We start from the raw sequence: 27,698 nt of genomic DNA, 5'->3' as shown, positions 1-27,698 counted from the left end.
AGGCCAAATCACTGGATGGATTTAAGAGAGAGTTAGATAGAGCTCTAGGGGCTAGTGGAGTCAAGGGATATGGGGAGAAGGCAGGCACGGGTTATTGATAGGGGACGATCAGCCATGATCACAATGAATGGCGGTGCTGGCTCGTGGGGCAGAATGGCCTCCTCCTGCACCTGTTTCTATGTTTATATTCATGTTGAATCTTGTGTATTACATCTTTCTCAATCTTTGAGAACTTTAGTTATGTTTTATATTTCTTCAAGACCTTCGTTAGCTAAAATCACTCTCTCACATTTTCCTTGTTTATCCTTACCTACATCGCCAGGAACTTTACAAATATCGTCAGTTACTTTGTTGAAAACCTGCAAGTTATTCACAAATGTTTCGCCACGTTTCTCAAGGGAAGTGATAGCTTGTGGGAAGTTTGCAAAATTGGAAGCAACAAACACAAGATCGTGGTGGAGGGACGTTTTCTGCATGATTTCACTGACGATGCTGACTGCAGCAGATTCTTCTTCTTCAAAACAGTTGACAATTTATTTTATCTTTTCAAATTTTGCAGCATAGTAGAGTACAGCAGATAGCCATGTACCCCACCTAGTCAAAACGGGCTGAGGAGGTAGCGGAATCATGGGTGCCATTTCCTTGAACAACTGCACACGTGACGGTGCTTTGAGGAAGATTTTCTTGACATTGGAAACTAGGCGATGGACATTTGAAAATAAGCTACGTATGTGCTCGGCAATTCTATGAAGTCCTTGAGCTAAACATGTCAAATGAAACATTTTGGGGAATAAAACTTTGTCACAAACAGAAGAACATTCTCGTGTTTTATACCTTCTGGCCAAAGTACAGCAAGTGAAGATGTAAACAACTGAGCAATAGTTGAGCTGTTTGGCTTCTCCAATACTTCCGATGTCAACAAATACTGCTTTGATGGTTGACCTGCCTCCAGTGTACCGATGACCACATTGGCAACATATCTCCCCACAGCATCGGTTGTCTTGTCTATTGAGATCCATATTTTGTTGCATGCAACTTCATCTCTAATTTTCTGCACAACAATGTTGAAGTTGCTGTCAACGTAATTTGTCCGTAATGATGACTCGCTTGGTTTCTGTTCTCTGAGAGATTTGTGTTCTAATTTCCACAGTGGAATTCCAGCATCAATGAATGCCTTGCACAGATCACTCGAAAACGTAGATTTGCGACTGGAGCCAGCAGTAAATGTAGTGAGGAGACAAGCTTGGGTATTTCGCTTGGGTAGTCTACACCCCAGCGGTATCAACATTGACTTCTCTAATTTTAGATAGCCCTTGTCTTCTCCCTCCTCCCCCCTTCCTAGTTCTCTTTCTAGTCCTACTGTCTCCTCCTCTTCCTTTCTTTTTCCCGGTCCACCCCACATCAGTCTGATGAAGGGTCGACCCAAAACATCGCCTATTCCTTCTCTCCATAGATGCTGCCTCATCCATTGAGTTTCTCCAACATTTTTTGCATCTGCAATGTGACTTCTCCAGGATTTTTCCAGCATCTGCAGTTCTTTCTTAAATACATCTTGGAAAAAACTGAGCCAGCGGGCAGCGGCACGAACGAATGAACGACCGACGGTGGCGACCCCGGTTTTGCCCCGGTGGTGGAAGTTTTCTTGTAAGTTACACTATGTTAACACGTTAATAATATCATTAATATTATGCGTTAACATAGAAAAGGTCATTGCAATCACGGTACAATTAGAGAAAATAGCTTGACCTTTTTGCAAAATGGCAAAAAAAGGCTGATTTAGGCACTCGATCGTGAAAACGGCATTATCCTGGTGAAATCATCAAAAAATGTATGAAAAGGCACATGTATGACAAAATCCTGGCTCTACTCATGAAAATAAGGATGTGGATTCAATGATACTTTACTGTCACATGTACCCAAGTACAGTAAAATTCTTTGATATTTGCATACAATCCAATATAATCACACAGTAGACTTTACCTGGGCACTGTCTACCGAGGCAGTTGCCATTTAAAGTCCTTACTACAGTCTTATCTTCTCACAGCGACAAAATGGACCACACATGGCCACAGGTGACCCCAGTGCAGAGGGATATTGAACAGGCTATGACTCTATTCCTTGGAGCGCAGGAGGATGAGGGGTGATCTTATTGAGGTGATTTGAATCATGAGAGAATTAGCTCGGGTAGAATCACAAAATCTCTTGTCCAGAATTGGGGAATTGAGAACATAAGTTTAAGATGAGGAGGGGAAAGATGTAATAGGAACCTGAAGGGTAACTTTTTCACACAAGGATGATGGGTGTATAGAACGAGCTGCTGGAGGGGGTTGTTGAGGCAGGTACCATCACAATATTTAAGAACCAGTTAGACAGGCACATGGATAGGGTAGGTTTAGAGGGATATAAGACAAGCGTAGTGTTGATGAGGCATGTTGGTCAGTGGGCAGGTTGGGCTGATGTGCCTGATTTCACGCCATATGACTCTGCGATGATCTGACTCTAATTAAACCAACAAACTTGCATGTCTTTGAAATGTGGGAAGAAATAAGAGCATCTGGAGGAAACCCAAGTGGTCACAGGAAGAACATGCAAACATCACACAGGAGTACCTAAGGTCAGGGTCGAAGCGAGCAGCAGCTCCACCACTGTGCTGCCCTTGGACGGGGTATTGTTGCTTTCATCGGTTGAACCATTGTGTAAAAGAGTGAGGAAGTCACATTTCCGCTGTGTAAATTGGCTGGGCTGCAATTGGAGTGTTGCATGCAATTCTCGCCGCCCCATTGCAGGAAAGGCTTTGCAAAGACTACAGAAGAGGTTTACAAAAATGCTGTCTGGGTTATAATAAACCCAAACCTGAACCTACTTTCGATTTTTAGACTGTGTCTCTAGTACTTGCTGACCGGCGATCACCTCATATGCTAGCACTATCTTACAGACGAGGACAATTTACAATTAACCTGCAAACCTGTACGTCTTTGCAGTGTGGGAGGAAACCGGAGATTCCCAGAGAAACTCCACACGGTTACAGGGAGAACGTACAAACTCCTTGCAGACAGCACCCATAGTCATGATCGAACCTGGGTCTCTGGTGCGGTGAGGCAGCTGGGCTACTGTGCTGCCCAACTTCTGAGAGCACAAGCTTCACCTTGGATTTGGTCCAAGTGAACCCTGAGGTGTGAACGGTCGATAACATGCATGATTATGGTGGAAGTACATTCAGCTTCTCTGTCTGTCTCTCAGTGTTGAGCGTACACATCCCGACAGAACTACCAGTGGGAAGAGGAGGGCTTTGTATTAATCACTTCACTCAAACAACGACACACCAGTACAGTTCAGTAGATTCTAGGGAAGCAGCGGCCTCTAGTTGCCCATATAATCCATTCCTTTCCAGGCATGCATGCGTCAGACATTTTACTCCTGACTGCGCTACACAGATTCATATCAGTGGTTTGATGATGACGGGATGGATAGTAAGATGATGAGGGTCAACGTTGACCAGGGGCACAGTTTAACAATTCAGCATCAATGGTGCCGAAAGTGGAAATGGTTGAGAGCTTCAAGTTCCTTGGCGTAAATGTTACCGACAATCTGTCGTGGGCCAAGCACATTGATGCGACGGTCAAGAAGCCACACTAATGCCTCTATTTACCCAGGAAATTTGGCATGCATCCAATTACTCTCGCAAATTTAATACAGATGCACCTTAGAAACCATACTGACGGGCTGCATCAAAGCTTAATTTGGGAAAAGCTCTTCCCAAGACCGCAAGAAATCGGATGTCAGGGTTTATGGGGCGAAGGCAGGAAAATGGGCTTGAGAGAGAAAGATAGATCAGCCATGATTAAATGGTGCTGTGGACTAGATGGGCCGAATGGCCTAATTCTGCTCCTATCAATTATGAACAAGAACAAGGGGTCACAGTTAAAGGATAAGGGGGAAATCTTTTAGGACCGAGATGAGAAAAACATTTTTCACACAGAGAGTGGTGAATCTCTGGAATTCTCTGCCACAGAAGGTAGTTGAGGCCAGTTCATTGGCTATATTTAAGAGGGAGTTAGATGTGGCCCTTGTGGCTAAAGGGACCAGGGGGTATGGAGAGAAGGCAGGTACAGGATACTGAGTTGGATGATCAGCCATGATTATATTGAATGGTGGTGCAGGCTCGAAGGGCCGAATGGCCTCCTCCTGCACCTATTTTCTATGAAATATCAGAGAGTTAAGGATGTAACTGTGCCACCAGTTAACTCTGCCGCCATCTTGTGGCGTATGTGGAAACTGTAGGCATCTGAGTTTGGGTAAAAGATGGAGTAAAATTTAATTTTTTTGTAACCTTTGAAAATATCACTATTTTGAATGATCTGTGCTAATGACAATAATTTACAGATGTCTCCAAAGTATTAACATATAGACTGGGTCAAACTGATCTTGGGTGAGGGAAGCAAAGGGGAAGATTTGTCAGAGATCTGGGATTACGGGGTCATTAGTAAGACCAAATTCATTGCCCATCCCCAACTTTAGACTTTAGAGATACAGCGATGAAACAGGCTTCAGTGCGTCCCTCAGCACGTGCTCCTGCAGTCTGCAGCGGGCCAGTCGGCAACATTCCCTGACGGACATCTCGCTCTGCTGGGTGGTGAACAACCACCCACAAGCAACCACCTGCTAGACTCAACAACAACTTCATCAACAAGTTCGCTGATGACACAACAGTGGTGGGTCTCATCAGTGACAATGATGAGTCAAGTTCAAGTTCAAGTGAGTTTATTGTCAGGTGTCCCTGTATAGGACAATGAAATTCTTGCTTTGCTTAAGCACACAGAAAATAGTAGGCATTTACTACAAAACAGATAAAATGTGTCCATATACCATGATATAAATATATACACACATGAATAAATAAACTGATAGTGCAAATAACAGAAAGTGGTTGGTAATAATCAGAGTTTTGTCCGAGCCAGGTTTAATAACCTGATGGCTGAGGGGAAGTAACTATTCCTGAACCTGGTTGTTGCAGTCTTCAGGCTCCTGTACCTTCTACCTGAAGGTAGCAGGGAGATGAGTGTGTGGCCAGGATGGTGTGGGTCTTTGATGATACTGCCAGCCTTTTTGAGGCAGCGACTGCGATAAATCCCCTCGATGGAAGGAAGGTCAGAGCCGATGATGGACTGGGCAGTGTTTACTACTTTTTGTAGTCTTTTCCTTTCCAGGGCGCTCAAATTGCCGAACCAAGCCACGATGCAACCGGTCAGCATGCTCTCGACTGTGCACCTGTAGAAGTTAGAGAGAGTCTTCCTTGACAATCCGACTCTCCGTAATCTTCTCAGGAAGTAGAGGCGCTGATGTGCTTTTTTGATGATTGCATTAGTGTTCTCGGACCAGGAAAGATCTTCAGAGATGTGCACGCCCAGGAATTTGAAGCTCTTGACCCTTTCAACCATCGACCCGTTGATATAAATGGGGCTGTGGGTCCCCCTCCTACTCCTTCCAAAGTCCACAATCAGTTCCACAATCCAAAGTCCACAATCCAGTCGGCGTACAGGATGGAGGTGGAGCTGCTCACAGGATGGTGCAAATCCCACAACCTCATTCTCAACGTGGGAAAAACTAAGGAGATGGTGGTTGACTTCAGGAGGGCGGGAAAACAACACCATACATCTCTGCACATCGATGGAGCTGATGTGGAAAGGGTCAGCAGCGTGAAGTTCCTAGGACTCCACCTGTCAGATGACCTGACGTCCACGACCAACACCACAGCACTGGTCAAGAGAGCCCAGAAACGACTACACCCTCTCCGAAGACTACGGAAAGCAGGTCTCCCCACTACACACCTACGAACTTTTTATAGGGGGACAATTGAGAGCACATTAACCTACGGCATCACTTCCTGGTTCGGGAGCTGCAAGGCGTACGAACGGCACCAACTAGACAGGATTGTGAAGACCGCCAGCAGGATTATTGGTGCTCCACTCCCTTTCCTGCTGGACATATACAGGAAGAGATCTATCAGCAGAGCCATCTCCATCATCAAAGACCCCTACCACCCATCGCATCACATATTCTCCATCCTGCCATCTGGGAAGAGGTACAGGAGCATTAGCTGCAAAACCAGCAGGATGCTCCTCAGCTTCTTCCCGCAGGCTATAAGGCCGATAAACGGACTTTGCCCCCTGCCAAAGTATCGCGCACCAACCACCAACCTGGACACACTGCAGCAGAGCCACTGTCGTGCCGCTGCCGATCGGAACGCCTGTTGATGTTTAGTAGAGAGTAGAGTGTTTAATTTGTTCATGATATATGTATTTTTATTTCTATTTATTTTTTACTGCCCACTGAATGGACACTGGTTGAGCAACGTTTTTTTGTTTCCTCTGGGTATGTGAGTACTCAGGAAAATGACAATAAAGATATACTATGAACAACGCTCGGGCAGACCAAAGAGCGTCTTTCACCGAGTTGAAGTACTCGATGTCAGTCTCTGAATGTGTCCCTGGGAACAGACCGTAAATCAGTCCTCTCCCTGTGACGGAGCTGTTCGGAATAAACCGTGACAGGGACCCTCGCAGACCTCTCCACTCTCTTTGCGAATCCACACTCTGCAAATAGGTGGGCAACCGTATCTTCTCCATAGCAGCCGTCCCGAGGGCAGCGTGCACTGCTAGTGAGGTTCCGATGGTGCAGGAAGGATCTGACTGGGATGGCTCCCCTCACCACCAGCCAAGCCAGGTCTTGGTGCTTGTTAGTGAGTTCTGGCAATGAGGCATTTTGCCAGACAAGCAGGGCAGTCTGCTCTGGGAACCACGCCACCGGATCCATGGAGTCATTTCCCTGCAGAGCCTGTAGGACATTCCGTGCTGACCACTGCCCGATGGACTTATGGTCAAAGGTGTTGGTCCAGAAGAACCTTTCCACAAACGACAGATGGTGCGGCAATGTCCAGCTGACTGGCACATTGCGTGGCATCTGCGCCAGGCCCATCCTTCGCAACACCGGGGACAGGTAGAACCTCAGCAGGTAGTGACACTTGGTGCCCACATGCCTTGGCTCTACGCTCCGCCTGATGCAGCCACACACAAAGGTGGCCATCGGGGCAAGGGCGACGTTCGGCAAGCTTTTACCCCCGTTGTCTGCCGACTTGTGCATTGTGGCCCGTCGCACCCGGTCTATCCTCGACCCCCAGATGAACTGGATGACAGCCTAGTGATCCCTGTGGTGTAGGAGGGACAAGCCACACTTGTGCCAAGAACAGCAGCCCTGAGAGCACCTCACACCTAATGACATTTCCCCCCATTATATAGAGGGAGTGTTGCTTCCACAGCTCGTTTCTTCCCCACATTGGCTATCCGCTCCAGACAATTCTTGTCACATGCCTCAGCCCTACCGTTTCGCAATAACCAACCTGATCTCCCGGTGGCTCAACACTTCAACTTTTCGTTTGACTCCTCCCATTTCCTCCAAATACAAGGCATAGCTATGGGCACGCGGATGGGCCCAAACCATGCCTGCCTCTTTGTAGGGTACGTCGAACAATCCTTGTTCAAGACGTACCCGGGCCCCATCCCCGACCTCTACCTCCGCTACATCGACGATTGCATTGGTGCTACCTCCAGCATCCACACAACTCACTGACTTCACCACTAACTTCCATCCGGCACTTAAATACACCTGGACCATTCCGATATTTCCCTACCATTTCTTGACCTCACTATCTCCATCGCAGGTGATAGACGTCTGACCGACATCAACTATAAACCAACTGACTCCCATGGCTATCTAGACTACACTTTTTCCCACCCTGCTTCCTGTAAGGACTCCATCCCTTACTCCCAATTCCTCCCTCTATGCCGCATCTGCTCCCAGGATGAAGTGTTCCACACCAGGGCATCGGAAATGTCCTCATTCTTCAGTAGTTCCCCTCCCCTACTATTGATGAGGCTCTCACCAGGGTCTCTTCAATACCCTGTAACACTGCTCTCTCCCATCACCCCACTCGTAACAAGGGCAGAGTCCCCCTAGTCCTCACCTTCCACCCCACTAGCCGTCACATACAACAAATAGTCCTCCGTCATTTTTGCCACGACCAATGTGACCCCACCACTCGCCACATCTACCCATCTCTCCTCCCCCCCCCCCCCCCATATGCATTCCGCAAAGACCGCTCCCTCCGTAATTCCCTGGTCAATTCTTCCCTTCCCACCCCCTCCTCATGCACTTTCCATTGCAACCGCAAGAGATGCTACACTTGTCGCTTTACGTCCCCCCTCGACTCCATTCAAGGACCCAAGCAGCCGTTCCAGGCGCGACAGAGGTTCACCTGCATCTCCTCCAATGCATCCGCTACTCTAGATGTCATTGGTGAGACCAAGGTAGGCCTGGCAATCGTTTTGCCGACCGACCACCTCCGCTCGATCTCCCGGTGGCTCAGCACTTCCCCACCCATTCCGAAACCGACCTTTCTGTCCTGGGCCTCCTCCATGCAGCACTGCCGTAAATTGGAGGAGCAGCAACTCATATCTCGCTTGGGTAGTTTACACACCAGCAGTATGAACATTGACTTCTCCAATTTCAGGTAGTCATGGCCAAAGGTCCTGGCTTTCTCCTTCTTTCCCCACCCCAGTCTCCGCCTTTCTTCTTCCCGCACCCCCACCCCCCCCCACACCAGTCTGAAGAAGGGTCTCGACCTGAAACGTCGCCTATTTCCTTCACACCATAGACGCTGCCTCACCCGCTGAGTTTCTCCAGCATTTTTGTCTACCATCCCTTTAAAAAGCCTCTTTCCAAATGATCATCCAACTTATCTCTGCCCTTCTTGATTTTATATACATGCAGGTCACCCTTCAGCCTCCAATGCTCCAGGTGAAAAAGACCCAGCCTATCTACACTCCCCTTGTAATTCAAGCCTTCCATTTCACATGTGCGGGGATTGTTGGTCTCGGTGGGCCGAAGGGCCTGTTTCTGCACTGTCTCTCTAAACTAAACAGGAAATGGAATAAAATTGCAGAGTACTCGTTAAACAGAGAAGTTGGGCAGGGTTGATTCAATGAGACCAAGATGGGTTTGTACACGTTACTGAAGGCCAACATGCTGGTGAGTAAGCAATGGGCAGTCAGTATTTTGGGTTTTATTATAAGACCATATTGGCATTAATGATAAACAATCCTTTATCATAGGCAAAGTGACTGGGCATTGGGTGCAACTTCAAACCCAAGGTCTCCACTCGTCACCTCTCACCTCCCCACACTGCCAACCTTGTTATTTAGATTAACTTGAAACCAAAAATGATTCCAAATTGAGGCAGAACACAGGGCACAACCATTGAGGAAGCCGTGTCAAATTTAGACATTTAGAAAAGGCCTTCATAGAAAAACAAAAAAGCTGCGCAACTTTACACTCTGCTCAAGTCCTGAGAAGATAAAACAGATGCATTCAAAGAGAATAAGCACATCAGCTCGTCCTTTATTATCATAAACTGTATATAAAATTATTGACAGCTTTATGCATTCTTGGTTGTCCTGGTGCGTTTCTTTTTGACCACAACTGGTTTCTGGCTCTTCAGGATGGCACTGGCACGACGGAGAGCAGCCTGCAAGGAAAGGCACACATCACGATAAACATCACCGCTCACTAAACAACCTGTAATTCAAACATCTCACACCAGAGATTTAGAAGAGCATGCAGTTAGAAGAACGGTCACCTCAGTTCCACAGACCTGGCTAAATCCAGACTTTGGATGTTGTTTGCATGTTCTGCAAACGCAGAATGCTTCAGTTTCCTCCCACATCCCAAAGACAGGAGAGCTCTCGGGTCGATTGGCTGCTGGTGTAGGTGAATGGTGGAATATAAAGGAGGTATTGGGAAAGCAGGGATAACGGCTTGTGCGGGATTAGTGTAAATTGGCAAGATAATCATCGGCACGGAATCAGTGGCAGAAGGACTGTTTCTGTAGTGCATGTCTAAACAAAGGCAGGTTGGGAAGAATGTTTAATACAAATATCAGATTTAGCAGGTGGATAGATGCCACTCAGGCAGAAATCTGATTAAGAATGAATGCTAGTAAACACTAGCTATTGAGCAGATTGGAAAGTAGCATTTTCAAAACTCTGCTCTAACTGAATCCAAAAATGGAAAGAGACGGGTTCTGAACTATTTACTTCGGTCCAATACTTTGGTGGGTTTGCAAGTGCAAAAAAGATTTGTTCTCAATATTCATTTGGACGGCGTAGGAACAAAAGGTAAAACGTCCATCCTCAAGTATAGTACATACAATCATTGAACCATAACAATCACCAGACTGGGAGGGGCAGCTCAATACTGCTAACTGGTCACTTGACACACAAAAACCCCACATATGTACATGGTTAAAAACTCATTGCCCATAGCTGGAAATAACAGAGCAACTAACAACCCAAAAGCATAGAACTCTTCGTACCATGCGGAGATCCTTCCGGTAGTTGTTCTTGCGAATGATGTGGCGCAGACTGTTCAGGGTAGCACGACCATTCTTATTGATGGTGATCTTTTCATAGGATGTGGCTGGTTTCCTTTGACCTAAATTATTATAAACATAAAACAGTTTACTGACCTGAACAATGTTAAGAACAAGTAGACTATAAGGACCAAACTGGGGATAATGCAGGAAAGCAGCTCTGAGGCAACAGATTAGAAATGAATGGAGCAGCACCAAAGGCACCAAACTAAATATACCATGCAAATTAGTCGTGCTCTGAGGCCTCAACTGAGGAAGATAGGCTCTTCCCATTTAATTCATTTCTAATGCTCAATTGCTTCAGATAGAAAAATAAAATAATCTCAATACATTCAATCTTACTACAATTAGAATATCCCAGTCATGGCAACATTATTATAAATCTCATAAGATCATAGGTGACGAGCAGAATTAGGCCATCCAACCCAAAAGTCTACTCCGCCATTCAATCATGGCTGATCCATCTCTCTCTCCTAACCCTTCTCCTGCCTTCTCCCCATAAGCTCAGACACCTGTACTAATCAAGAATCTATCTATCTCTGCCTTAAATATATCCACTGACGGCCACCACAGCCTTCTGTGGCAAAGAATTCCATAGATTCACCAGCCTCTGACTAAAGACATTTCTTCCTAAAATAACGTCCTTTAAATATGAGGCTATGACCTCTAGTCCTAGACTCTCCCACTAGTGAAAACATTTCCTCAGCACCCTTTCCAATGCACTTGCATCTATTGCAAGTGTATCTCATAGAGGTGTTTAAAATCATGAGAGGAATAGATCGGGTAGATGCAGTCTCTTGCCCAGAGTAGGGGAATCCAGGAACAGAGGACATAGGTTTAAGGTGAAAAGATTTAATAGGAATCTGTAGGGTAACTTTTTTCACACAAAGGGTGGTCAGTGTATGGAACAAGCAGCCAGGGGAGGTAGCCGAGGCTGGGACTATCCCAAAGTTTAAGAAACAGTTAGACAGGCACATGAATAGAACAGGTTTGGAGGATATGGACCAAACGCAGGCAGGTGGGACATGTTAGCCGGTGTGGGCAAGTTGGGCCAAAGGACTCGTTTCCACACTGCATCACTCTATGAATCTAACATGGAGGTCATAAGTGTATGAAGTACACAAGCTATGCCTTAACAGAACTGGTAGTTCTAACAAATCTGAAGAAGGGTCGACCCAAAACGTCAACCATTCCTTCTCTCTAGAGAAGTTGCCGGTCCCGCTGAGTTACTCCAGCTTTTTGTGTCTATTAACAGAACTGAGCACCTAAAATACAAAATGCATATGAAGACATCGTCCAGAGACAAGGAATTAAACCAATGCACCTACCCGCTCGCTTTTTCAGGACTACAACCACTCCTTTTCCATCAGCTGCTGGCTCTACACCCACAGTTTTACGATGAATGAGTCCATTGTAACGGTAGGAATTTCTGGCCTTCAGGTTGTTGGGCTCCTGCATGAAGTTTAAAAATGGAACAAAACATCAGTGCAAAGCTCCATGAAACAATCATCGCTGAGTTAGATGCATGGAAACAAGACCAAGTAAATTTGAGCAGTACCACAGACACGGCTGCAACAGCAAATAAATTAATTTGGTGCAAAGTACTAAAGACATTCCAGTTGTTCACAACAACACTAGCAGCTCCACTAATGAAGAAACAGGTGGCTAAAAATACAAAGATGTCAGAGGGCAGTCAATACAGAAAATTGCAGAAGGGAAGTCAGGGTATTTAAACCCCTCAGGGCTTGCATTGTAAATGGCAGGGGCCAGATTGCTGTAGAATAGAATTCTAAGGGTACAAGCACGCAGTTTTCAGAAAGTGGCCCCACAGGTATTCAGGGTGGCAGTTAGTTGTGTAGCACACAAGCCGCTATCGGACAATACAGGCATCTTTAATACAGTATAAGAGTTGTGATGTCACATTACAGCTTGAGGAATATGGGTCAGATGAAAATGGGATTAGCTCAGAAAGGCATCTTGATCAGCACAGATGTGTGGGCTGAAGGGCCCATTGCCGTGTTGTATGACCACAATCCGGGAATGTAGAGAGCTCCATGCCAGCCTGAGTGACCCTGGGAGGGCGGGAAGGGAGAAAGGGCTTATAGAGTGCAAGTCCCAAAATAACATGAGGGCCCAGAGGTCTATGCACTGGTGGGGAGGGGAAGGTTTGTGGCCAAGGGACAAGAAGCAGCCCAGGGGATGGGGGTGAGGGTGGTGTATGTGGTGGGAGGGGAGGGAAAGGGGTGTGTGTTTTGGGACATAAGATTTGTAGTGAAGGTGGGGAGGGGACTCACCGTGCTGTAGACCTGTCTGTTGCGTTTGATGAGGAAGCTGGAGCAGTTGCGGACGACCATCCATTGCAGGTGGGACGACATCTCCAGCCCTGGGATAGTGGAGACACAACGCGGGTCAGAGTCTGGCAGCAGTATTGGACACCCTCTTCCCACCCAGCACTTCCATAACCCGACACCGCAACCAACATACCCCAACTACCCAGGCCGTAGATGGCAGCCTGATGTGCACAGCAAGATCCCATCACCCACTACCTCCCTCAGGCCCCATATCTCCACCCTTCCCTTCCTCAACAGACATCACCTAATTGCCCCACCCCCTGGCCATTCCCAGGACAAACCCCGCATGCCGGCCACGACACCCTGATCCCCGCAACCCCCCCCGGGACCCACTCAATCGTCACCCACCCCTCCGGGCCTGTGCACACAGCAAGTTCCCACAGGCCGCAGGCTCTACCCCCCCTAGCAACACCGCCCCCTGTGCCCCGCTCCCCCCCTGGTGCGCGGTGTCCCTCTCCCACCGTGGCCCCGCTTCCCCTGGCTCCCCCTGATGCGGGGTTCTCCGTTCCCCCGGGCCGCCCCGCTACCCCGCCGCCCCGGTCCCCCGGCTCCCACCTGCCTCGCCGGCGCCGTGGACAGAGAGAGCGAGGCCGCCGCCGGCGCCGCCTTTTCACCCGCGCTCCCTCCGCCCGCCGCCTCACCGCCGGCCCGCCGGCCGCGCATCCGCCCATCCCGCCACCATCCACGCAGACCATTGCCGCCACACACCGAGCGCCGCTCCGTTACACCGCCCGCCACATCTCCCGGCCGTTAACGCGTTGTTCTATTTGCCATTGAGTGTGGAACTACATCGCCGCCGCGGAAGGGTTCGGGTATCGTGCGCACCGGAAGCAACGCACTCGGCGCGCGACACTTTTGGATACGTCACGCCGTCGGGCTGCGTCACGTCGTCGGGTTGCGTCACGCCGTCGGGCTGCGTCACGCCGTCGGGCTGCGTCACGCCGGTGTGGGCCTCGGGGAGGCGGCGCCATCTCGTTGCTTGGCCGCCGGAGGGCAGCGGCAGCGACAGCGGGTAACAGCGGGGACGGGGAATAGCGGACAGCGGACAGCGGACGGCTCCGCGGCCCGGTCCCGGTCCCGATGGAGCGGCGGGCGGCGCTGGGCGAGCGGCTGCACCGGGTGATCGGACCGCGGTTCCCGGACCTCGGCGTGAAGCTGACAGGTACAGTCGCGGTGGTCGCCATGGTGATGGCCCGGGTGGGGCGATGGGCCAGCATCACCGCGGGTACACAGGCCATTCGGCCCATCTCGTTCCTGCCGTCCAAGATGCCCCATCTCAACTACACCCATTTGACCCATATTCATCTAAACCTTTCCTATCCATGTAAGGGGTTGGACAGACTAGATGCAGGAAGATTATTCCCGATGTTGGGGAAGTCCAGAACTAGGGATCACAGTTTAAGGATAAGGGGGAAATCATTTAGGACCGAGATGAGAAAATCATTTTTTACACAGAGAGTGGTGAATCTGTGGAATTCTCTGCCGCAGAAGGTAGTTGAGGCCAGTTCATTGGCTATATTTAAGAGGGAGTTAGATGTGGCCCTTGTGGCTAAATGGATCAGGGGGTATAGAGAGAAAGCAGGTACATGATACTGAGTTGGATGATTAGCCATGATCATATTGAATGGCGGTGCAGGCTCGAAGGGCCGAATGGCCTACTCCTGCACCTATTTTCTATGTGCCTGTCCCAAATGTCTTTTAAATGTTGTTAAACGTCCCTGCCTCGACTGCCTCCTCTGGCAGCTTGTTCCATACACCACTACTCTCTGAAGACAAAGTTACCCCTCATCAGGTTCCTATTAAATCTTTCCCCTCTCACCTTAAACCCATGTCCTCTGATTCTTGATTCCCCTCTGGGCAAAAGTCCGCATTTACCCAATCTATTCCTCTCATGATTTTCTACACCTCATCCTCCTGCGCTCCCAGGAATAAAGTCCTAGCCTGCTCGATCTCTCCCTATAGGCCCAGGCTCTACTGTCACAAATATACATCCTCATAAACAGGAAAGATTAGAGGGATACGGACCAAATGTGGCCAAATGCGGCATCCTGGTTGGCATAGACGTCGGGTCACAGGGCCTGTTTTACATGCTGTGTGACTTTAATTGCTTCATGTGAACTCTGGTGGTGTGGTCTGCCGGCTCATAGACCCAATAATGGAGACACAAGGAACTGCTGATGCCGGAATCTTGTGCAAGAAACAAAGTGCTGGAGGAACTCAGTAGGTCAGGCAGCATCTTTGGAGGGAAATCGACGATGTTTTGGATCAGGGCCCTTCTTTAGATGGCACCATTCCAATGGAGTTCCACACTGGATCTGCTGTTTTTGAACTAAAAGTTTGTCCATTCCCTGCACAGTGACCTCCCTAAAGTTGATTACAATCCCATGTTGTTGATTGTGATGCATCACTCCAGCTCAGACCTGAAAATTGATGCATTCCTTAATGTTACACATTTTATTTCAACCCTAAAGACCCAGCCAGGGGATATGTGAATTTTTAATAAAAGATTTTGATGATTGACCCAAAGCTGATAGATGTGGTCAGATCCGTTTGTGCCATTGACGTTTTGGGTTAACACCCAACATCTGTCCTGACCCGAAATAGCGATGGTTCCGTTCACCCACAGATGCTACTTGACCCACTGAGTTCCTCCAGCAGTTCTTTGCCACAGATTCCAGTATCTTCAACCTCTTGTGTTTTGGGAAGGCAGGGTCAGGGCAGAGGTGCAGATTTAAAAAAAATGTGAGCAAGTTGGGCTGTCCTTATTCATTGAACAATACAACAGTGGCCCTTCCACCTGAAAGTGATCCACGTTTTTTGTTTGCAATAAAAAAGTTCAAATGTTTTTGGGGTTTTTTCACAATTATGCAGAAAAGTAGCAAACTGATTTAAAAATGAGTGAAGTACAAATAATTTAAAACCATGAATAAAACAAAATTTATTGGAAGTTTGCACCATTTTCTGTTTATTTTTTTGATTTTCAGCACCTGCAGTGTGCGCTCATGGTGTTGAAATGAGGATAGCTTGTTGGATTGCTTTTAATTAACAAAGGTCATGCCCAATATGTATGGTACGTTCCTGTGGAAAGCCGTTAAATGAATGGTGTAGGAGGCACGTAGGTGCAGAACTAGAAAAGGGAAAGATTTTGAGTGAGTTAGAATCTGGCTTTAAACTGCTGAATTAACAACAAATGCAACCCTTGGACATCCATATAGAACATAGAACAGCACAGAAAAAGACACAAAGTGCTAGAGTAACTTAGACATGCACAGGTGACAATTCGGGTCAGGACCCTTCTTCAGATTAATCATCTAATCTGGAACATCGTCTATCCATGTTCTCCAGAGATGCTGCCTGACCTGCTGAGTTACCCCAGCAGTTTGTGTCTTTTTTGTAAACCAACCAGGTTAAACTAGTTGTAATGCAAGGAACTGTAGATGCTGGAAGCTGAGCAAAACACAAAGTGCTGGGAAATGGATAGGGGACATTTTGGGTCTGAAAAAGAGTCCTGAACCGAAACATCACCTTCTATTCCCTCCACAGATGTCGCCTGCCCTGCTGAGTTCCTCCAGCACTTTGTGTCAATTCTCATTGGGAATTTTTCTGTTCATTAAAGTAAGATAGTGAATATGTTATACAAACTCTGTTCCTGGTTTTGCAATAGTTGTATAAATCTTCCCGATGTTTGGCGCTAAAAGAAGAGAGTGTCATTGGATTAGATTATCCCAAGAATTGTAAAGATGTAATGTGACAGATAAAATAATGCCATAAATGTTTTGCTTTGAGCCTCTCCCAGGGATGTTGCTGGAGCTGCCAGTTCCTGTACTGGATCAGATGATACATGACGAGGAGTTGCTGTCTGCTGGACTCGAGAAAGCACTGAGCACACTTCAGAACTCCACAGAGAAATGGCAAGACTTCACTCATACCTCTCTTGGGTGCTGTTTGTCATGAAAAATTAATTAATTAATGAACCCCCCCCCCATAGCAGGCCGCTATGCCGGGTCCTCCTTTGTTCTTCCCCCCCCCTCCCTCCGCTCACGGTGGTCCCCCCCACGCAGGGGTCCTCCTTTCTTCTGTGATAGTATCTGATCTGATCTAACGTCTTATCAGTTTCTTTATACATTTTTATGTGGTTTGATTTTGGCTGCCTTGCAGTGTTAAATTAGCCCTAGTATGTGCTGGAGTGGACACTTATTTTGGGGAATGCATGCATAATGATAGTGACTGATTTAATCTCAAAAGGATCATTGTTTTCTGCCTGTTAATTTCAGTGCGAGAGACAAAGTATTTTGTTTGACTTCCAGTTTGTTTAAAACTGTGGAGGACGATACGGATTCTGATTCTACGGATTCGCTGGGCGATCAGCTGTATGACCTGGTGGATAGTCACCGAACCGGGCACAGTGAGCAAATAACAGGTTAGACGGCCAAAACAATGTACATAATGCTCCCAATGTGTTCTCACCAATGTCTTGTACAGCTGCGGTATTACATCCCAACACTTGTAATCAATACCCTTCCCAATTAAGGCAAACATACCAAATATATTCTTCACCACATCATTCTCGGAGAACTATTCACCTGCATCCCTAGGTGTCCCTGCTGTACAACCCTCTCCAGGATTCCAGCACATATTGTGTAGGTCCTGCCCTGGTTTGAATGCATCAGCTCATATTTGACTGAGTTAAATTCCATCTGCCAATCCTTGTCCACTATCATAGTGAAGTGAATAGGTTGAGTTGCAGATGATATACCGACCATCTCTCGAGCAGTTCTGTTGATGAGTACAGGGTTGTATTCGCCCCCACGCTTCCTCAAGTCAACAAGTAACTCTTTGTTTTGCTGATGTAAAGGGCTGGGTGGTTGCTCTGATACCATGACACAAGGTTTCACAATCTCTTTCTTGTACTCTGTCTCATTGTTGTTGATCCGGCCAACAACATTGGTATCATCTGCGAACTTGAAGACTGAGTTGGCGCTGTACTTGGCAGCATAGTCATGAGTGTACAGGGAGTGAGTGAGCAAGGGACTGAGCACACAACCCTGAGGGGCTCCAGTGTTAAACCTCAGGTTGAATGAAATGTTCTGACTAATTCTAACTAACTGAGGTTAGTCAGTCAGGAGTTCCAGAAGATAATGCAGGTAGACCCACCCCCCACCCACCCAAGGTTAGCATCCAGTTTAGGAATTAGTTTATTCTGCATTTATGGTGTTGAAAGCTGAGCTATAGTCAGTGCATCCAGTGGCTGAGCTGTAGTCAGTGCATCCTGATCAAAGTGATCCTGAGCTGAATATAGTGCAAGGGAGATGGCGTGCTCTGTTGACTGGTAATGGGGAGGATATATCTACATTGAGTCTCTGAGTCAAAGTTGTGGCTTTGGGTCCTATCCCAGAGACTGGTGCACCTTCACATGCAGTGCTGAGGGCGTGCTGAACCATCAGGAGGGAACCTTCAGGTGAAACATTAAACTGCCCTCTCAGGTGAATGTGTGATTTAGAAACTGAATGGAAAGCTCACCAGCTGTCCTACAAATACAGTGGAATCAGTCATTATAATATTGTTGTTCATGGGATCTTGCTGTGTGCTCATTCACTGCTGAGAATCTCCAGTCCAATTATTACCACGCATGCCCAGTGTAAATGGCAGAGAGAGGACATCCTCAGCAAGTACTCGGGTAACACAGACCATTAACTGAGTTCTTCAGGGGAACCAACTTTACTGATTATTTAGCAGGTCGTTTTTTAAAGTGTTGCACAATATCTTGAATGATCAAGATCCTGGAGTGGGGATGACTGTGGTTACACACATCACACACATGGATGGTTATTAGATAAACTAACATTGAAGTGCAGATTAATATTAATTGTTCTACGTGTAAGTGGGTGAATGTGCTGATGTTTACAGGAATGCTGCTGGAATTGGGAAGCAATGAAGTAAAGAAGCTGGTCAGTGACCCACAACTGTTGGAACAGAAGATTCACATTGCCCGGGAAGCACTTGAGCAGTGAGTTGATGTCTGTGTGTTGCAAACAATGTTTAGAATCTTTGATATTCGGTCTTTAATGGCTCATTATTAATTCGAATTGAACTCAATTGAGCAGGGCTCATAATTATTCAGTGGCTTTTGAATAAACTACTCTGCTGGTCTGGTGGGGGGAGATTGTTGCACAAAGCAATGGTTTGCAGGAGACTCAAAAAGGGGGACTGCAATTGAAATGTTTCAACATCTTCAGTCAACAGTCCATTTGCTAGTTCCCTTACCCCAGGTTAAAAAACTCTGTATTCACTTTATCTATTACCCTCGTGATTTTACACCTCTAGAAGATCACCTTCAGCATCCTGCGTTCCAAGGCATAAAGTGCCAGGCTGCCCAACATAAACCTGCAGCTCGCGCCCTTGAGTCCTGGCAACATCCTCGTAAATATTCGCACTGTTTCCATCTTAATGGCATCTGTAGCAGTGTGACCAAAACTGAACGCAATACTCCTGGTGCAACCCCAATGTTTTGTGCAGCTATGTACAAAATGTCACAACTTCTATACTTATTTCCCAAACTGAAGCAGCCCAGCATTCCAAAGCTGCCTTCACTAACCTATCTATCTGGGACACCACTCTTAGGGATCTATGCACTTCTACTCCTAGATCTGTCTGCTCAACAACACTCCCTGTGGCCATATGTTCATTGTGAAGGTCCTGTCCTGGTTTGACTGCCCAAAATGTAAAATTTTGCATCTATTTGCATTAAACTCCACTTAGTCATTCACCAACGCACTTGCCCAGCTGTACTTCTTGATAACCATCTTCCCTATATTACTTATTTTAGTACGATCTGAAAACTTACTAATCATGCCTTATACATTCTCATCAAATCATTGATATAGATGACAAACAGCCACCGATCCTCGAGGTGGACCACTAATCACAGGCATTCAATCTGAAATACAACCTTCCAACCTCTACTTCCTACCATAAAGCCAATTCTGTATCTAGACTAGAAAATATATTGTACCACACTTGTAACACTCAGCACTTTTCACACCTGCAGGGCATTGCCTCCCAAGACGCGTGTATCTGATTTGGACTGTGATGATGTGAAGGAGAGGCTTGGAGAGAAGATTTTTGAACAGGTTGAAAAGATTGACCCAAAGAACTGTGCATGCATCACTGGTGAGGCTAAACTCTTCACTAAATCTGTGGGGAAAAATGCATCATAATTTACATGCGAGAACAAATAGATCTGCTGACAATTTTTTTAGGACTAATATCTGACCTATCCTGTCAAAGGGACTTAAAACACTATATTGAAGTAGCTGTATGGTTTCTTGGTATCTGTTTTTTTTTAAATTTTACATTTACTAATTTCTTACAATAATGGGGCTGTGGTTTGTCAATGTGAAACTGTGCTTTAGGAATGCTTTTGGAATTGGATCCGTCAGCTATTCAGAAGTTGCTGACCGACAGCTTGGCGTTGAAAGGTGCTGTCGAAAGAGCTCAGGCTGCACTTCCACAGGCAGCCGCTCAGAGATCCTCAGACTCCGACCTGAATAATGAGGACGTAAGTGATCTGGACAGTGAAACAGAAAATCTAGGAGAGGAATTGTACAGTTACATCAACAGTACAAAATACAGTCTGCACTCCAGCAAGCTAACAGGTACATGTGGTTAAAGACATTAAATATGCTTTTATTACCAGAGTTATTCTAGACACAGTTCATTATAGACTGAAAAGGCCAGAGGCTCGGACTGGAGCGTTGTTTTGGTGCATTGTGTAAATGTTACTCTCGTTGAGCTGGTGGGGGAGAGGTGGAGCTTGGTGCCAAACAAGTGATTGCTTTCTCCGTGATGATGTCTTGATGTCTGACGGTTAGATTTTGATTAAGACTAATAGCATTAACACCCCTGTAATCTTTTGTTTGTAGGCATGCTGCTCGAGATGCCTCACAGCAGCTTAGTGGAACTGCTGAAATCCCAGAAACAGCTGGATGAGAAAATCCAGCTTGCTGCTGCAGCACTGACAGACAGCTGACAGAAGTCCTGGCTTGAGTCTACAGGGGCAAGAGTCATATCACTATTTAATTTAGAAGTGGGTTATGTTTGTACAGGCTAGCCAAATAACGACATTGGTGCCACACTACAGGGCATTTATCAACTGTCCATGGTTGGGTTTGAACAATGTCATCAATCAATGTGTCTGTTAGTATGTGACACTGCATTACAGGTCATAATGTTATATGAGGAGAATAACTGGTAACTTTAAAAAAACTACAATAATTTGCAGATTGACAGACAAATAAGGGACTTATTCACTGAACCTAATGGGCCATCTTTTATAAAAGATAGACAGGTGCCTGTTGCTACATAGAGCTTCATAGTTTAAAAAAACATATGGTCTTCATAATATATTGAGCTGGAAGGAATTGCCTTTAAACTTATAGGATTCCTCGCTGAGGCCAAGTATTGCCCAGGTGCCACTTATATATGGTGAAACAATCAGCAATAGACCAAACTCAAACAACCTGGTTTCTAAAAGGATCAAGGCAATTGAAAAAGGCTTCCAAGTTTGAATACTGACTGCACTGTGAGCTCATGACTTGAAGGCTCAAAATACATGCTGCTTCAGTGTGACCAAGCCCCAGGAGAGCTGCTGGCTACGTCACTGGCTCTCTTACACACCTCCCCGTCACAATATCCAGTGATTCTAGCTTCCCAGTCTGAAAGATCCCAATCTAAAATGTCACCTGTCCATGTTCTCCAGAGATGTTGCCTCACCTGCTGTCACTCTAATCATTTTTTCCCCACTACACAAGGTGAGGATGTAAATAAGTGACTTGATTCAAAGCTTTAAGTTTAATAGCGTCTAATTAAATACACACTCTTTGTTCCTCACTGCATGGTCAGATCAATAAGCTATGTAAATCCTCAGTACTGTTTGTACATAATGTTCAGTTAGAGGTTGAGAAACACAACAGCTTAATAGGGGAAAAATATAACTAGGTTGCGAGTGTGAATGTTTAGTATTTTCAGAACAATCGGGTCCACTATTCAAATGTTTTATTTAATGAAAAACCAAGTTTGATCTTATTTCTGAAACTGAACGTCAAAGTAATTCCTGATTAGGATCAAACTTTATGGGCAGTTGTGCAATAGTGAATTAAACTTGATCGTACTATGCACAATTAGTGGAGAAGCTGATTTTCTTGCAAATGTTCATGTTGCAATTATTTTTGCATTAAAACATGTAGTGAATGCTTATTGAAAATAAATCAAACCAGTTAAATGGAATATGCTGACTGGTAGTTGTGTCCACAGGGTTTTAAATCAGTACCTTGGCTTCTAAGATGGGTGACTTTCCTGGTTTTCTGTTTATTTATATTTCAACTACATTGGATTTTTATATTACCAACTTTACAAACCCCGTGCTAGGAATGTTGTGCTGCTTGCGTGTTCTGGCAATCTGCTGGCAAATTGAGAACCAGTGACAGGGAGCAGCAGAGTTAGAGCAGCTTTTGCATTGTTGCAACAAGCACAGCATTTCTGGTTTTCTGTGCCTTTCGGCTGATTTGTACCCAAACACCTGTCAAAACTTTGGTAGGTTCTCCTGTGAGGCTTCAAAAAACCAGGTTAACATTACAAAGGAAACACAGGATAGAGTACAGGAGACTTGGTCAGCATTTAGGTGCAGTACCTTCAACTTGCTATACATCTGCTTCCAATCAATTAGAGAGGTAAACCAGATCAAATGAGGTGGAAGTAACGATGAGCCAGAAGTTTTTGTTACGCCTGGAGTGCGGTCAAAGGCACTGACAGTCTCCAGCTTTCTTCCGTTGGGATATGTTGGAGCATCTAATAAATTCCACACGGGACATCAGAAGCAAGCAATACAACACTTTGCAGAAAATGAAAACGTTTGGGTGGACTGGTGTGGTATCTCCCATAACCGGAGCACAAAAGTGGACAACAAAGTCAGTAACGATATAAAATGTATTTTGAAAAATAGAACAGACCCATACATTCCAGTAATGTACAGCATGGTAGCTACCTTTCACAATGTGGAATTTCCACACGTTCTTTACAATAAAAACAAAACATTAATATCAGGAGGATTTAAATTTCCAGCCAAGGCAGTAACTTAGGAAAGAGACATATAACAGCACATCACAATAGTCACACAGTTTGTATTGAACACAAACTCCAGATTATTTACAAAATAGATTCTTTACACAACAATTATTGTTGAACTGAATCAAATGTACAAAAGTTCTAATTGCATTCTGAAATGATTCAACATTTCTTTGTCTACATAATTTTAAGTACTTGTACAACATTTTTAGAACATTTCCAGTCTCACCTCAAAAAATGTCTCTTTAGCATCTCAGTCGACAATATTTTCTGTTCTAAATCTCTGTACCACCTACATTACATTTAACATTTAGGATCAGCGGAAAGTTCCGCCCTTATGTGCAAAAAAGCGAATGTTTTCAGGCATTTTTTTTTTAACAATACAGCAATTCAACCTGTAAACGGGTTGATTCAAGAGTTTTTAATAACTGCAGAATGATGAGGTCAAAGAGTCGTACTTTTCATCCGAAGCAGAGCAAGCATCTTCACAAGAGCCCGTACTGTTGATAGCTCTACCAAGGTTCATTAGTTCCCACTTACAGGCAGAACCTCGGAGGGCTGGGTCTGGATAGAGGAAATAATTGATTGTTAGTGTTTGTTTTTTGCTTTTTTTAAAACCTTGATATCACAATGAAATGAAGCAGACATGAATTCAAGCAAAATTTAGCAAGTCAGCACAACACTGTGGATCTGTGTAAACTTAATCAACGCCATTAACGTGCACAACAACTCTGGTTTACCATCATGCAGAATAAAGGGCATTTTAAGGGAGAACAGATATATGGACATAAATCAGATTCACGGCACAAAACAGAAAACAAAGTCATTTTATATTAATCTATAGAAACAGCAGCAACCTCAAAAATATTGCAATCTTGAATAGCAATCTGAAATTTTGGGATAAAGAAATACATTGCATTGAGAAAAACTAATTTCAGAAGGAAGCTAAAGTAGATTGTAACGAATTGATGGCTTCCTAAGTTTTCCCTATGGATGACAAAAAAAAAATGTTTTACTCTAATGGGGAGCAAGACTTTGATCTAACAATCTGGAAAAAAGGACATTGAAAATCCAGGGGCTATGGGAACCAGCTTAGGGCCTTAGAAAAAAGGTACTGGACAAGCAAGCCTTGAACCTGACAATCTTCGCCATGGGGTCTTGAATGTCAATGGAAAGAGTGGATGCCATGGTTGTGAGCTTCCAAAATTCCCGTGATTCTACAAGTACTGTCAGATTGGAAATGTGCTTTTTTCAGAAAGAGGAATGTGTGCACGCACATTCGTGTGCGAGCGGACTGAAGGCTAAGTGTCCTAAAGTTTCTTAACTTTGGCATTAGCGAAATACTGGAATACATCAGTTTATTCTCACCGGAACCTAGGGGCCCAAATAATAGACACAAAATGCTGGAGTAACTCAGTGGGTGAGGGCTCAAAGGGTGATCTATTACAGCTTTATAACATTTTGATAGGATAGATCTTTATTCCTGGGCAGTGGAGTCTAGGCACAGGTTTTGGTCTAGAGGGCACAGGTTTTGGTCAAGAGGGGAGGAATTTCAAGATCTGAGGAGCAAGTTTTCACTCATCTGGAACGAGGTGCCAGAAGGGGTGGTAGAGGCAGATTCAATTACAACATTTAACAGGTTTGGACAGTACTCGTACAAGAAAAGTGAGGAGTGATATAAGCCTATTGCAGGCAAATGGGATTTGTATAGATGGCATCAGTCGGCATGGACCAGGTAGGCCAAAATAGGTAATTTCTGTGTTGTACATTTCAATTTCTACCTGGTGGAATAAAAGTCCTTGCTTATTTAATCAGCACAAACCTTTTGTGAGATTGAAATAACGACAGAAAGGCCTTAATATGTTGTCTACGCAAACTTCACTACAAATGTCCTGGCACCCCAACTCAAACAGGCTTCAATCCATGCAAGAGACATCAGGTAAAATGCCCAATATCTTGTCAAATCAAAGCTGTAACCATGCAAAAGGTGCAAGAAGTTGACTAAAGTCATCTGTAGCCTTTTATTGATATGACAATTAACAGTGACTCTCACAAGGTAAGGAAATTGTTTAAATGCCTTGAATGTCATTCTTTCAGTTTCTTGGGAGATTCTATCTATCACATGCTTCAATTCCTCTTTCTGTCATTCCAGAATATTTTTTAATCTCTAAGTGAACTCATTGCTTTCTAGCCGTGGGCCAGTTTCAGACATCTGTGGGTTTTAATACATTTCCACAATTTGGTGGTAAAATATTTGTATGTTGAAGTGTACAGGATATTCTGTGAGGGAGCAATTTATAGAGCAGTGTAGAGATGAACTAGAATTCATGGCATTCCTAGAAATAAAAAAACATGAAAAATATACATCTTCTAGATGCACTGGGACGCATCCTCAGTGATGTGACCTGGGGTCATCGGGTGTTTCGGGTCTCACAACATCAGACACCCTCGCCCAGGCGACCCAGCCGGGGTTGATCAGGCCCCGACTTGCTTCCAGCAGCAACTGCCCACGGATCAGCCATCTTAATAACTACTCTGCAGGGGTTGGCAGATTCTAGTGCGTGGAGGGACTGGGCTCTGTGGGGTGAATGTTGAAGTGTACAGGAGGATATTCTGTGAAGGAGCAATTTATAGTGTAGATGAACTAATCGTGGCATTCCTAGAAATAAAAAAGCAAATGATGCATCATTAAGAATACTCCTGAGAAAGCATTACGTCCAATGCAACAATGCCGCTTGTGAAAATTAAAATCCGTGTGAATCATGCATTAGCATGCATTAATTACAGAAGTGATGCCACACTTAACCAACCTTCACTTTGCTTTGGAAAGCCTTTAAGATCAAAAACCAGGTAATGATTCATCTGGGACATCTCAGATGGAGGGTGAGAGTAAAGTAAAGTAAAGGGAAAGAGGAATAAAAATTGAAGTGAATAGGTTTGAACACACTGGAAAGGAATTTGACAGAAGTGTACTGATATAGGAAAAGACACAACTGGAGAGAGAAGAGTTCACACGGACAAACAGAAGACAAGCTGTTATCAAAGTACAACTTTGTAGATCGATTTAGAAGTGCTGATCACGTCAAAAAATACTAGTCTTTGCAATATGACCAAATGATGAATTACTCCAAATATACCGTACTCAAAAGAAATGTATTTAAATAATTTCATACATCAATCATATATACTTATTTGCTACGAATCTAAATGAAAATTCTCTAATTTTGTATTCATAACCTTCAATAAAGGTTTTGAATTTCTCACCTGGAAAAACAAGTACTGAAATGAATGTAGATGCCTTCAGCATTAATTTTAGCCCAATATAATTGCAACTAATTTTCACTTTCTGCTCCACACATAAAATCAGGAAATGGTATTTTCAACAAAGATCAAAACCGGTGTCACACCTTCAAATTACTCACCATCAGTATTGACATAAAGCCCATTTCAGGAGTGGTGTCATCTTTCTCAGGAAGGAAGATCAAAACTCAGAATCTGTTTATACCTTGAGTTGGAGCAGCTACTTCTATGACGTTAGGATAATTAGAATCCTTGGATAGATAAACCTCTGATGGCCCAGGAGCACAGCTGCTGTCTCACATTGCCAGAAACACGGGTTCCATCCTAACCCCAGGTGCTATCTGTGTGGAGTTTGCATGTTCTTCCTGTGACCAAGTGGGTTTTCGTTGGGTGCTCCGGATTCCTCCCACATCCCATAGACATGTGGGTTTGTAGGTGAATTGGCCTATGTGAATTGCTTCTAGTGTGTATGCAGTGGATGCAAAAGAAGGATAGCATACAACAAGAGTGAAAGGGTGATCCATGGTCAGTGTTGACAAAGTGTCTTCATGCTGTATCTCTAGACTGAACTGATATCAACCTTCCACACAATCACCACAGCTTTCCTTTACAGTGCTGTCCCTTCACTGAGGAGCTGACACTGGGCCACACGGGAGCCGAAAGGATGACGAATCCTCAGTTTGCAACGTCGACAAGAGATGCTTTGGATGCATTGCCTGCAGCCAGACTGCCTCCTGTTTCCAGAATAACACACTCAGCTTCAGGATCTCTGAGCTTCAGGAGCAACCGGAATCACTGCAGAATATCAGGGACGCTGTGTTTTCTCGATCAGATATGCAGGACATGCCTCAGTTGCAGAGAGGACAGCGAGCGAGAGCTGTGATCGGGATGGGCCAGGGGGACAATCTTCATTGCGTGGGCAATTTGAGTAGGCTGGGGGGGGGGGGGGGGGGGGGGGGGGGAGGTTTGAGCACCAGTTGTTGCAGGAGATTCTAGGCTGCTGCGGTAAGGGAAAGCACACAGACACTTCTGCAATTGCTGTTGCAAATCCTCCATATCAGGCTGGGTGGGACATCAGGGAGATGGTGCTGATGCCGATGCATGCTGTGGGTTGGGTGTGGGCGGAATGGAATGAGCCAGAGTCACAGTGCATGACTGTTAGATTGCAGATGCGGGAGTCTGGAACAAAAAAAAGCAGCCTAAGAACTCATATAATAGAACTCTGTCCATTTCCTTCCAGAGATGCTGCCTACCCACCGAGTTCTTCTAGCGTCTCTCCTTTTTTTGGATGAAGCAATTCAGCAGGTGAGGCAGCATCTCTAAAGGCAAAGGATGGTCTATGTTCTAGGCTGTGACCCTGCATCAGGAGTCGTGGTACATGTTGATACCAATGACATAGGTTTATCAAAAAAAAAGAGATCCTGCAGACAGACAGGGAGATG

The 27,698-nt window shown here is 45.3% G+C and overlaps 3 protein-coding genes across 9 annotated transcripts in view; 1 reads left to right on the top strand and 2 right to left on the bottom strand.

Moving 5' to 3' along the window:
* Positions 1–9,421: 9,421 nt before the first annotated feature.
* On the bottom strand, positions 9,422–13,493 carry rpl28 (ribosomal protein L28). Its single transcript, XM_033049411.1, has 5 exons — positions 13,390–13,493; positions 12,778–12,866; positions 11,812–11,935; positions 10,427–10,545; positions 9,422–9,580 (listed from the first exon to the last, which is right to left on the bottom strand). The coding sequence occupies exons 2-5, from the start codon at positions 12,856–12,858 to the stop codon at positions 9,491–9,493; spliced, it is 414 nt and encodes a 137-aa protein (XP_032905302.1). The 5' UTR covers positions 12,859–12,866; positions 13,390–13,493; the 3' UTR covers positions 9,422–9,490.
* Positions 13,494–13,743: 250 nt separating this feature from the next.
* Positions 13,744–22,119, top strand: LOC116991068. 3 transcript variants are annotated; one of them, XM_033049408.1, is made up of 7 exons: positions 13,744–13,996; positions 16,631–16,745; positions 17,109–17,254; positions 18,742–18,841; positions 19,883–20,004; positions 20,247–20,489; positions 20,757–22,119. In XM_033049408.1, the coding sequence occupies exons 1-7, from the start codon at positions 13,915–13,917 to the stop codon at positions 20,861–20,863; spliced, it is 915 nt and encodes a 304-aa protein (XP_032905299.1). In that variant the 5' UTR covers positions 13,744–13,914; the 3' UTR covers positions 20,864–22,119. The 3 variants fall into 3 exon arrangements, with proteins under 3 accessions (XP_032905299.1, XP_032905300.1, XP_032905301.1); XM_033049409.1 differs by having other exon boundaries at positions 13,768–13,996; positions 17,142–17,254; XM_033049410.1 differs by having other exon boundaries at positions 13,769–13,996; positions 16,621–16,745.
* A 685-nt stretch (positions 22,120–22,804) lies between these two features.
* LOC116991065 (myomegalin-like) overlaps positions 22,805–27,698 on the bottom strand; it is a 108,391-nt gene continuing 103,497 nt past the window's right edge. For 3 of the 5 annotated variants that reach the window (XM_033049401.1, XM_033049402.1, XM_033049403.1), the window contains 2 exons: positions 25,767–25,818; positions 22,805–23,520 (listed from right to left, as the gene is read on the bottom strand). In XM_033049401.1, coding sequence (XP_032905292.1) covers positions 23,378–23,520; positions 25,767–25,818 — 195 coding nt within the window. In that variant the 3' untranslated portion in view covers positions 22,805–23,377. The remainder of the gene's footprint in view (positions 23,521–25,766; positions 25,819–27,698) is intronic. The other 2 variants (XM_033049404.1, XM_033049405.1) reach the window with 2 other exon arrangements.

This window comes from Amblyraja radiata, chromosome 32, assembly GCF_010909765.2.
Source record: "Amblyraja radiata isolate CabotCenter1 chromosome 32, sAmbRad1.1.pri, whole genome shotgun sequence".
Classification (NCBI taxonomy): Eukaryota; Metazoa; Chordata; class Chondrichthyes; order Rajiformes; family Rajidae; genus Amblyraja; species Amblyraja radiata.
The sequence above is the reverse complement of the archived record's forward strand: the minus strand, read 5'-3'. Positions and strand labels throughout refer to the sequence as shown.

Bases quoted from the DNA above. Each gene is read 5' to 3' on its own strand.
- rpl28 (XM_033049411.1), bottom strand. From the start codon at position 12,858: ATGTCGTCCCACCTGCAATGGATGGTCGTCCGCAACTGCTCCAGCTTC. The intron at 10,546-11,811 runs GTAGGTGCATTG...ATAATAATTTAG, and splicing joins AGTCCTGAAAAAGCGAGCGG to GTCAAAGGAAACCAGCCACA. The intron at 9,581-10,426 runs GTACGAAGAGTT...CTTTCCTTGCAG, and splicing joins ACCGGAAGGATCTCCGCATG to GCTGCTCTCCGTCGTGCCAG.
- LOC116991068 (XM_033049408.1), top strand. From the start codon at position 13,915: ATGGAGCGGCGGGCGGCGCTGGGCGAGCGGCTGCACCGGGTGATCGGA. The intron at 17,255-18,741 runs GTTAGACGGCCA...TGATGTTTACAG, and splicing joins GCACAGTGAGCAAATAACAG to GAATGCTGCTGGAATTGGGA. The intron at 20,005-20,246 runs GTGAGGCTAAAC...ACTGTGCTTTAG, and splicing joins GAACTGTGCATGCATCACTG to GAATGCTTTTGGAATTGGAT.